The sequence below is a fragment of the Lagopus leucura genome, unplaced genomic scaffold (genome assembly GCF_019238085.1).
Source record: "Lagopus leucura isolate 7727_CA_CO unplaced genomic scaffold, USGS_WTPT01 Super-Scaffold_806, whole genome shotgun sequence".
Lineage (NCBI taxonomy): Eukaryota > Metazoa > Chordata > Aves > Galliformes > Phasianidae > Lagopus > Lagopus leucura.
The window spans coordinates 7414779-7427128 of NW_024962260.1; the positions used below are offsets into that span (position 1 = coordinate 7414779).

Sequence of the window (12350 nt, forward strand, 5' to 3'; positions counted from 1 at the left end):
AGGCAATACAACAGAAGCCAAGATTTTTTTTCCAGAAAGCTAGAGTAATGGAAAATAGAGGCCCATACTTCAACATCATAAAACTATCAAACAGCTTTTAAGTGGCAGGTGCTGTTTCAGAGAAACAAAACCTTGGAAGGCATCTAGATCAAACTACCCAAGACAGGGAGCTCACATTTGCAGCCTGCAACAGTCCAGTACCTCTGGCAAAGGAGAGCTTTAAGAGTCTCTCATTTTTATTAGCACTAAATTCACTCAAAACAAGAGACACGGACAAAACAAGCAAGAAGTGACACTATTAAAATGAAACATGGCATCAACTTGGAGTCCACAACTCAGTTTTATTTCAGACAAAAGAGTAAATTGTCTGACATCTTGGCCTGTTCATGTTTTTGCTGCACAGACACAAACAACAACTAAAAAACCTTTATGTTATTTGACCTGAAACCTTGACTTTTTTATCCTCTGAAACAGACCCAACTGCAATGTGTACCAAAATTCGATTATTTTTAAAATTACATTATGAAAGCAATTGGAGATAATGTGTATCCATACCTCACATCATCAGTTGAACTAAATTTGCATGCACATTTTAAGCAAGAAAAGGAGAACATCCTCTAAAACATGAGAACTCCTTCAAAGCTGTAAGAAAGATATTGGGTACAGTGTAATAGCGATACATGTAAGATGACATAAAAGGAAAAGAAACACCACTCTGAATTCATTGCCTGACTTGTTCTGTTACCTCTTTTCATTTTGTAATGTAATACCGTGGAGTGTAACATAGCATGACAGTTCAGAAATTTACAGGAATATCCTTTTCTGCCTGGAACTGATAGTGGGCAACCATCAGACATCGGCCCAGGGGAGGCGCACAGAAGAAACTAAGATGCTAGCACACATTTGCAGACACTTGGCTGCAAGTCACTGCTGACCTCAGTAGTGCTTCAGCATTACAGATACTTATCTGCAAGAGAATAACACACACAACTTGAAGACAGCACCCCACAATTGCTCTTCTCAAGGGGAAAATATCCCTGCTATGAAAATATTACAACTCTCAAGTTCAGAAAATTACTACATTCTACAATAAAAATAAAAAAAAAAATGGCAAGGGTGGTTAAGACACCTGTAAAGGTGCAGGACACATGAGGCACATCTAGTTTTATGATCTGTGAGAAAAACTGAGGATGAAACGGAGATTTTTGCTCATCTCTTCCATTTCTCTCAGCTGAAAACCACGCTGCCTCCAGCCCTGCGCTGCACGAGGAACTTGTGCAGCTTCCAATGCTGGCAAGCTACTCCAACTTTGCAACTCTGCAAAACATCATTTTTCAATATGTGTTACCAATGCAGAAGTTCCCTCATTTCCTTATGCCTTGAAGTTGTTAACATTTTGTATTGGATTCACTTGGAATCCCATTTAAACTGTCTGCCCCAGGTTTCTGGGGCAGAGATCTCTGGAGGACATTACACACTGCACACAGCTAAAGCAATGTTTCCACATCTTCTCCTCCACTGTATATAAAGGCAGCCTAGTTGACCACTTTAAATTATATGTCTAATTGTTAGTCACTGTTATGCAACCTACCTTAGGTAAGTTATTCATGCATTCAAGCGTACTTTCTGGTGCAGACAAATTACAGGGAATGGCTTCCAGCCTTACTGCATTTAAACACAACATTGCAATCAGTTATTGTTCATGCTCCCTAGTTAATCAAATTCAGCCTCCACTAAATCTACATTTATTAGTGCTGACAGTCAAGCAGAACTCGCCTTCAACAATTAATATACAGAAAGACACTGCAAAAATGTAACAAGAGGAAAATTACTGCATGTAAGATGTGTAAGATGAGTTTTTGGAAAAGGTTGTTAATTTCTGTAATTCTGTTCAATTTAGACTTGCTGATACTCCTTTCATTATCCAATGGACCACTGTTAATGATCAAGGTCTATGTTACATACTTTGTGATATAATTAAAGTTGCTACTTAACGGGAAAGCCTAGCTAGCACTAAACAAAAGAGAATCAATAATGAATCAAAATGGGAAAAAAGCTCAGAAAATTTCTATTGAATATCAGAAAAAGCTGTAGAAAACTCTGGTACTGTCTACCCAGACGTCGTGGAGTGACTTTCTCTATACACAGGCAGGTAGAAGGTAGAGTATTACTGGGCTGCAACCTGGTCCTACCTCATGGCCGTGCTCTACTGTTGTTGATCAAGCAAAAGCAGTTTGAGAACCTTCCTGATGACCAGCTGGCCTCAAATGGTTGGAAAGTTTCTCAATAATTAGTTTTCATTATTGGAAAACAGAATCATAGTGTAATCAGTCTTCTCACTGGAGAAATTTAACATTGCTTAACTAATTAAATATCCAAAGACCTAATGGTAACCTGAGATGCTGGAGACGAAATTTTAAGTTTGCATTCCCATTAATATACTATTAGAGTCATACTCCAGCAGAGCTTGGGAGAAGACTTACAGTACCTTCATAACCAGGATCAAAAAACAACTACAGGTCTTGGTGAGAGCTGTGAAGGTAGAGTACAAATGCAGGGTCTAACTGAGGCACCTGTGATCCACACAGAGTTTCCTTTGCCAGCCAAAGGAACGGATGATGTTTCCCTTCCTTTGTGGGCTTGCATAGTTCCAGTCTCAGTCCTTTACAGCCAAACAAGAAACACATCTCAAATTGCAGCTAAAAGCTTTTGGCCTACACAGGGGTACACAAATAAGCACAGCTGGCCCACAGGCAGCAGTATGAGCAAATTTAGATTGTCAACTGATATCCCCAATAAGCTGAGTCAGAATCACAGTGCTAAGCAGTGTGAGGTGGTCAGAGCCCAGCTCTTCTCAGGAGCAGCAGCACAGAGACTTGCTCAGCCCACACCAGTCCCTTCTACTCCCAGGCAAGGCAGAAAGGCAGCACAGAGCAAGCACATCTCATAGGCACAAAGGTTCCTGTGCTGTTAGGGAAACACAGCCTGAGGAAATCCCTGCCTGCATAACCGAGCAGAGCTGGCCAAGCTCTACAGAAAGTCCCAGAGCATGCACATACAGATGCTCCCTTTGGTCTGTTCAAAATCCACATCTGTACATTGGTTTGGGATCTAATTAGAACACTTCAGTTAGTTTCATCTCTAACACAACTTCCCTTCAATAAACAATCCCAATCTGTTGCCCAGAGGTGATTCTAACCAGTCCATTTTCTGTTTCTGGTTTTTCCTCTCCCTGCTTCATATTTGCAATCAGAATGTAATTTTTTTTTTCTTCAGAATTTTAACTGCTTTTATTTTATTTATTAAGAGGGGGAAAAAAAAAGGTTGAAAAATTTCCTATTTAAAATAAGCCTCACTGAAATTAAAATACACTTGTACCTGTACTGTGATTGTGAAACAGTGAAACACTAAGCTGAAAGAGGAACTGTTTAATTTCAATGACTGTTTCACTTCACTTCAACCCGACATTAATCTGAAAATATTGGAAAAGGCTGTTGTTAGAAAAGTCATTATATTTAAGCTAAATTTTTCATGGGAATCTAAATGCTTAATAGGTCTAAATATTTTTTTAAAACAACCATTTCACAGAAGAAATTCAGTCTGATACAGAGCATAGTTTCTTCTTTTTAAGTTGCTAATCAGAAATCCTGGTTCCTTAACAGCCTTGGATCCATTCCAATTTAAATGCTTCCTGCAAAGGGAACCACAGCAGTGTGCTCTGGTCAACCTGGGGGGAATCTTAAAGGTAATTTGGAGATTTTCCCATCATAATCATAAGTGATGTGAAGAACACGCTGTGTCCCCAGAGGATCTGAAAACTGGGTCATGAGGTAGAGAAAGCTGCAGGGGTGGAGAAAATCCAACAGCATCAGGTCCAGCCCTCTCCAACGCACTGATCCAGAAGTTGATGCTCTCTGAACACCATCTGCCTTGATGGTGAGGAGCTGCCTGCTCCAAGGCACCAGGCTGCTGCTCCTGCCCTGGTGACACACAGCTGGATAACGTGTGCATCATTTGCCTTGGGGATGCCTCAAAGGTCACAGTGAGCCTGCAGGGCTCCGCAGCCTGCAGGAAGAGCCAAAGTTACAGGAAGCTTCCTGCATCCTCCAAAGCCAAAGCTCAGCACTGGAGCACCATCTCCTATAGAAAGGCCATTTCTATCTGCTGGCCTCAGACGAGCTGTGGTTATTAAACCCTTGAATGAACAAATCAGATGTCTATTTACCAAGTCTGCCCCTTGATAGCACTATTTGATCAATTCCAGAATCCTTTCTGATAGGTAATTAAAAAAGCTTTTCCTTAGTTATAGTGTGGAGTGAACCATTAATTACACTTCAGAGCCCCAGAGATGCAATTCTTTTTCTATTGTGAAACTCTATAGCGAGCCACGAAACGCCTGCCTCTATACAAGGACTGAATAAATGAAAGTAATTTCCTCGAGACCTAGATTCCTCTGCTTTTTATGGCTAAAGACTTGAGTTGCCTCAGCATTAATAAGTTTGTTCTTTAGGGTTGAATTTTCTCAGTACAAACATCCATGACCATAACACAAAGAAATATTTTCTTTGGCTGATAGAGCCAGCAGACTGAATCCATTTATTAGTATTATTGTTATCACTGAACTGCCACAGTGCTCTTGGCATCGAGTTGCACAGAAGAGATCAGTTACATTGAAGATCTCCAGCAAGCGACAATTTCTTGTCAAAACCAATTCAGCCCTTATGGAAGCCCCAGGACCATATTAACTTTCCTCAAAAGTACGCGTAATGCATCACAGCAAGTGGTTTGGACAAGTGCACGTGTGCATGTGTGTGGATGTGTTTGGCATGCAGAGAAACCCCACAGTTATTTGAATTGTAAAGTCAAATGTTAGGAAGTTAGAGAAGGCTGGATTTACAGGTGTTCACCCTGTTTCATTCAACCTCTTGCAATCCACCCTTCTATATCAAAAAGAACACAGGAATTGATGTTCTCTTGGGAGATGATGCTTACATTTGAAATACCCAGTTATCTGACACTTCCCTATTTACCAGGATGCCACATTGCAAAATAAACTGTGTTTGCAAGTTTGAGGGCCTTTTCCCTCCCTTGTCTTTTCAAGAAATTCCATAGGATTCTGACTTCTGTATTCTTAATCCTTGATAATGTCAAAAATCTACTGCCATATACAGAGCTGCAGCACCTCTATCTTTATGCATGGCTGGGAAGGTTTGAGTGCGATCTCTTGTTACAGGAGCACAGACCTGTATTTTGTGCTGCAGCAGTGAAGGCTGTTATCCCCAGAAAGGCAGAAGGATGGCTATGGCTGCTCCTGGATCTGCTGCAGCAGTTCAGCGTACTCCAGCTAAACCTGCTCTTCTTTTCCCTCTCAACAATGCCAACAAATGAAGTCACTTGAAGTCAAACAACTTAGCAGGGATTTGGGTGGTTGATGCCGGGCACTTCAGCTTAAGTGTGAGATTTCTATCTAAATCTTGGCTGTGTTGCTCCAGACTTACTTTTGGCCATTCAGTCAAACACTCATCCTTTGACATTATAGTAAGGAGGATGCACACACAGCCTAGCAGGTTTCACAGAACGTCCTTGGACAGGATTCCAGGCTGTTCTACACCTACACACGTCAGTAAAGTCAGCTGATACAGATATGTGTGCTTATGCTTTTCCATGCATATGTGTTGGGGCCATTAGCCAATATAGTACTCAGGTTCACGCCATCACAACCCTCATTTTTACTATCAAAAACATAAATGGAATTGAATCCAATAACATTTGACCACTGAATAACCTGGAGAGTCACAGAGCACGCCCTGGCTTAACCATGTGTTGCCAGGGCAAAATAACCTATTCCTTCCTATGTGCCTGTATGACAGAGGAAGTAATCCCATCACAAGCACTAACAATTCCCTTGTAGCAAAAATAATCATGCAAAAGTCTTCTGAGGTACTTCATAAGTACTTCTGGAAAATTTACTCCAAAATTTACATAGTAACAGTCAGTAGTGACTGGACCACTATTCCACAGTTATTTTTATGTATTTTAACAGATCAGAAAGATATCTGAACAAAGTGAAAAATCTCAGGTCAGTCCAATTCTAGGGTTATTAGCGGAATGTGTGTAAATACTCATTCGTCAGCCATAAGAAATCCTGAATATTCTGCTCCACACTGAACTCAAACACCTTTCATTCCTGCTGCTTGGTCTTTGCATCTTTCCTGAGCTCAGCAGCACAGCACTCAGCTGCTTCAAGGCAAAAAGTTACTCGAGAATTAAAAAACCTGCTAAAAAATCAGCACAACTTTGATACCAGCACATTCTATTCGTGTGAAATCCAACATGGAATGAAAATACAGTTCAAGGTCACATTGAATATACTCACAAACCGTTGGAGAGGTTTTGCATTGTTTTATATAGCAAAATTGCAATTTTTATACATTACATGTCTCTCGAAACTAAACAGCTTGAAATATCAAATCACAGTATGTTTTTGAACTGCTTTCCCCAGGGTTGTCTGCTCTCTGCAGAGAGACAGGGCAAGCATTCAAACTGTGGGAGGTGCAATAGAGAAGAAAAAGCTGAGACATTTATTACACCACGTTAGGATCAAACTATCATTTTGCAATTATTATGTGAATTGTAATTGCAAGCAAGATATTTACTGTCATTGCTTCAAACACAACACAAAATCTGCTACTGATTTAACGATTCTCGTCTCAAAGAGAAGCATTCTGAGCGCAGTTATATTTGAGCTGGCAGCAGATAGGAAGGTAGAACCCAGCGGTGGTTTATGGAAAAGCATTTGGGCACAGCATTGCCCACACAGGCTTGCAGACTTTACTGCAGTGGAAGGACATGGCGGTGACTCCAATTTAGGGACCTTCACAGTCACACTGCCTGTGTAGTCTAATGTACTTTTAATTTGCTGAGTGGGGATGAAAATACCTCCTGAAAACCAATCACACTTCCAAACGTTTACTGAATATATGCTAGAAGATGGGAGAAAATGCTCATTCTACCAGAATGAAATACTGGAAAAAAAGAAGTCAAAGATAAACTAAGAGTTCAAAGATAAAATGAACCAAAAGCTGTTATTCATGATCAAATGTATTCTAAAACAAGATTAAACCTGGAATATTACAAGTCCTATATTTGTATAGTAAAATCATGTTTACTTTCCTAAGTTGTGTCTACGAAATCCAGACAAATCTATACGCATGTATTTTAGTCTGGTTTTCTTCAGAGACTCGCCATGGACTCTGTACATCGCCTTGGCCATCAATTCTACCTTGCTTCTCAACTGAAGAATGAAAAGTGCTTTCTTGTTAAAGACGGAAAATACTGGGAACAGCATAAGCATAAATCACAAGCAGACTGAGAAGCTGCTGTCCATATAAGGATGGACACATTGGTTTCCCCACAGCTATTTCCCAAACCAAACAAAGTCAGGCTCAGGTTTGCCCTGTGGCTATGGAGCACAGCTGGAAGTAGCGTTATAGGACACGTTGGATAAGAAGAGGTTGATTACTCTGGCATGCCAATACATGGCACAAGAAGGGAGAGAAAACTGAGTTCAACATTACAGACCCTGTATTTTACTATCTGCACATCTGAAGGTGTCAGAGACAAAAGCAAACCGACTAACAACAACAAAAATACAAAATCAGCACTTCATGTAAGAGCTTCTACCTTCCCCAAACTCATTTTTCATAGCAATTACCCTGCCACCCATAAGACACTATTCCAGAATCTGGGTCTAACCAAAACCATCTAAAGAATGTTGGAACACCACAAGGAAGGCAGTTCTTCATAACTCAGACAGTTATGCATGCAGCACTGCCTTATGAGATTACCATATCGAAAAGCTTAGCTGAAAGAATCATAAATGCTTTCAACTGTGGAAGAGCACGATCTAAAGTCAAACATCACTACACTGTGAATGCTCCCATGCTTCTAAGAGCTGTTAAGCTAGATTCAAACTTTGCAGCTTTCGTTTTTATATTTCCAGGTAGATCATTCTAATTTACCACCCACCTGACCAGCAGCTAACAACAGGCCTGGTCAAACCTCACTGACGTTTACTTGAAAAAATTCATATTGCTTTTAAGGGACTTTGAACCAGAATCTGATGTGCAACTCAAACATTTGCATGATGATCGCAGTCTACCTTTTTTTCCAGGATAATTTCATTACACATTTTTATGATACATTGACCAAATGTGACATCAAAGCAGCATTTTTTTTCCCTTCTCTTCACCACCTCTTTGATCTAGGTTTTCTTTCGTACAGCAAGTATCTGAGAAAACAAATGCTGAGTCAATACTACTGAGATTAGATTAAATGTAACACAGCTAATGAAATTTGTGGTTAAGATGAAGTTTTGTTTTGCTGGATTTTGTTTTTGGCAGCTTGAGCTGCCTAAAATCCTAATTCTATTGCGATCCACTCACAGAGCACAGCTGTTTTGCTTGGCTAAACTTTTCTCTCTGCTTAATACGATACTTTTTTATTTAACTTTCAGTTCTGCCTAGGAGCCCCAGTGGGTTTTTTAAAACAGAAGATTATTATTAGAAATTAATTAAGTATTCTTTTCAGTTCTGTCTCCTGAGAGTAGCTAGGCATTGCTGCTGATTTTCTCAGCATTAAGACATTACTGATTGTCATTCATTGGCTGACAGAGAGGATGTCACATCTGGAAGATGCATAACTCCACAAATATGGAAGATTATAAGGACATCTAATGCAAAATATAATAAACCATTACATACAATAAACACATAATTCCAAATTTAACACAGGCGTATGAAGATTGTAATACTAGAATAAAAATGTACACATACTCTAGAAACTAAAAAAAAAATCTCACTGCAATCACAAGACCTTTGTGGATTATATTTAGTCTACGTTTCAGTGCACTGCAGACCCTGACTAAACTCTTCTAAGAACATCAAGTGCAGTTAAAGAAGAGGCAGTTGATTTGCTGTTGTTTTTGACACAACACTTCATGCTTGAGATGGCAGCTGGTCATTTTAATTTTCACTAAACTCAAGGGTATGTTTATGACTAAACGTTGGCAGACTAACTGGAAAGGGATGGGAGAAATGAATTGTCATCAAGAGTCCAAAGAAAAACAATCACTTGCTCTAATAACAATATGGAATTCAACTTACTTTTTTGGTCTGTAGTCAGGGATGGACCTGTCGAGAGATATCCTGTCACTGAGCTGGGCATTGTAACCATATTCTTCATATTTAGTCTCCGATTCATGGCTATCGTCTCTTAGGGTAGCAGCCATTCCCCCCTGGCCCAAGCCTCCTGGACCTTCAACTAATCCCATAGGCTTTGCAAGGCCTAAATAGAAGTTAAAAAAAAAAAAAGACAAACAATTAACCAAGGACACACATCTAACCTCTTCTGTTCCCACAGAAGTTCTTAGAGAACAAGATCTGAACTCCCATAAAACCCAAAATCTCTAAATGCTTCTTGGCTCTGTGGAAATTTTCCTCAGCTTTTCAAGCCAGAGTTCATATCAACACACCTTGCGTTATTACTGCATAATTGCTAATGAGCAAACTATAAAGAACTAATTATCAGCTTTCAGTTTCCCCTTTTTCCCAGATAATTCCCTGAAAACAGGAATCTTGTTTCCAAACATCTCAAAATGCCTAATTATCCTTGATTTCATCTCACTATATCTACACTGGAAATCCACAAAATGAGAACTCAGAGTAAGAGGTCAAATACTCAAAAGAGTTGGAAAAGGAATACGGGGTGAAAAAGCAAGTCATTCACATGTGAACTGAGGCCAGACCCTTTCCCAGTGTACTCTGATACAGCTCCACAAATTGCTTTGGATTTCCTCCGCCCCTCAGAACTACGTCAAATGGACCATGTATATCGTGTGCAGATATTCAGCTCCACAAAGCTTCTAGGATCAGAACGTTTGGACACACGAGCTGAAATGATTAACCCTGCACTGCTCAGTGCTAAGGCATTAGTCAATCAACAATCCATTTGTTAGATTTCATATGCTAATATATTACTGCTTAGCTCAAAAATACATTTAAAACAAAATGAAACAGGCACTAAAAAAATACCCATACAATCACATCACCAAGAACCTCTTCCATGGCAACAGTTATTTAATTAGGCGTTGAATTCTGATAAATAAGCTCCTCAAATATCCCATGTTTCACGTCAAAGCTTTCCTTCCCAAAAGGCTGACTATCAACAAGTTGTCATAAGCTAAAAAGTTATTTATAATAACTTGGGGATACCATACAGAATTGTGTAAATAACCTCCAAATCGTTTACAGTGCAGAGCAAAACGGAGTTTGACCTGCTCAACATATTTCAAATCAAGAATTTTCCAAGATGAATATGTCAGTATTTCAAATAAACAACTGAAGAGAAATAGAGAAGAAAAACTGTCAACGCTTGCTATAACAGACAAACACGATAGTACAAAGCTAGGACTGGCTTCTCCAAGTCAAGTAAGGTCTGTTACAAGTTAGCCCTCGTATGGGAATTTCTCTTTTATCTCATTGCTAAGACAGCTCTCATTTGCTAAAGCTCTGTCATCATCTCTGCTTAATTACAGAAGGACGGAATGGAGAAGCAGAGGCTCATTTGTGGTTTGAACAGATAAAGTTAATGTTTTCTACTATAGATGCTTGTGATAAAATCTCCTGCTAAGGTTAAGTGCAACATACAAACAGTCTGCCTGAACATGAACTACCAGCTGAATGTCACACATTGCCTCCTAAAATGCACACATCATACTGCAATCAGTGGTCCCAGGTCAGGACATGACCCTCATATTCATGTTTTTGATGTCTCCTTCATGTTCCTCATTGTAATATGCTGAAAGGATCAACTGTCTCAGCAGGACAAAAGAAGGAAAAAAAAATGAAGCCCTACAGAAAAATATCCTTGGCATGGTCAAGCTTTTGAAAAATTCAGAGAGCTCTAAGCATTCAAACCCAGTGAATCATTGAAAAGAAAGGAAAACAAGAAGCTGATGTAGCCATGGTCTCATCACAGGTGTGTGTGGGAGGTGAGCTCCGGGTCTCACCAGTGAGCGAGATCAAACAGAGGGATGAGCAGGAACCCCACAGGCCACTCAGGCAGGAGGGGAAAGTGGAAAGATGAAGCTTCACAGCAGCATCTTTTAGATAGAGTTTCATATTGCTGGGACACAGAGAGAGAAGACCAAAGAACCGAACTACTGGGATTGAGATACTGATGTTTAGTCAACAACAAACTTCTTCAAAGCTTTAAGTGAAACAAAACCAGTGAAAATGAAAGGTATGCTCAAGGCAACGGAACATCTAATCAGCATACATCTCTTTTCTTCAGTCAGTCACAGTCCCAAAACTGGGATTTTGGGCAACCTTCGATGACTCATCCCCCAACATTCAATAATGCAAAACAGGCCAGCGATGCTGTCTTCCTTTCTCAAACATATTTTTCTCCAGTAAGGGATGAGCTAATCCAAAAGACAAGTAGGAAACTGTTCAAAACCTGTCTCAAAATGTACAAGAATGCAAGAAAATCAGTTCAGATAGACTGAGTTGAGCCAGCAGAATGGCACGGTGCCTATTCCAGCCCATGATCCTCCTGGCAAAATAAAGAAATAAATAAAATAAAAATCACAAGGAATTAGTAATGCAAGCCACTTTGTGGACCGAACATCAAAAATAAAAAAAAGTGAGCTCACAGTTTCTGTAAGATAATTACAATTATTTCAGGCTTCTATTCAGCTTTCATTTATGCCTCTGTGCTGCACTCGGATTGATGGAAACGTTCTTCAGGTATATGCAGAAGTATTTGGAAAGTCTTTGCATATTTGGCTTAGCCACGCTCCTCTGTGCAAAAGCAGCAGGGACAAGAGCCTTTATAGTGATCTTAGGGTGGCCACACGAATCACTGCCCAGCTGAAAAGCTGATTTCTCCTTTCTCATGTAAACGGAAAAACAGCACAGTACCAAACCTTTGTCAAGAGGTTTGAGTCTGAGTCTGGCTCACGAGCCAAAGATTGCCGCTGACTTACGCTGGCAACAGTCCAGTCTGAGATACAAATCCAAATCACTGCCCAGTTTTGAGTCACCGCTTATTAGGAATCACAAATGAGCATACTGCATCTGAACGGGACTTATGACTCCGGCTGCAATCTCGTGTAGCCCTGACTGGTTCTGTTTCAACTATTACAAATACTATGGCGTCTACATTTACATTAGTGATCAGTCTGCAGCTAGTAATACATTTCTGCAGTCTGAAGGGAGAGACAGAAACTAGCACAAGGGAGGCTTACAATTAGGGATTGATATAATCATGTCTCCAATTGGGTCATGCGA

At 40.0% G+C, this 12350-nt stretch overlaps 1 protein-coding gene across 9 annotated transcripts in view; it reads right to left on the minus strand.

Moving 5' to 3' along the window:
- Window positions 1-12350, minus strand: part of GALNT9 (polypeptide N-acetylgalactosaminyltransferase 9) — a 151581-nt gene that overhangs the window by 86378 nt on the left and 52853 nt on the right. For 7 of the 9 annotated variants that reach the window (XM_042865940.1, XM_042865941.1, XM_042865942.1 and 4 more), the window contains one exon: window positions 9165-9345. The exons of 1 other annotated variant lie outside the window; for it this stretch is intronic. In XM_042865940.1, the coding sequence (XP_042721874.1) occupies window positions 9165-9345 (181 nt within the window). Of the gene's footprint in view, window positions 1-9164; window positions 9346-12350 lie in introns of those variants that run through there. One more of the 9 variants, XM_042865945.1, reaches the window with a different exon arrangement.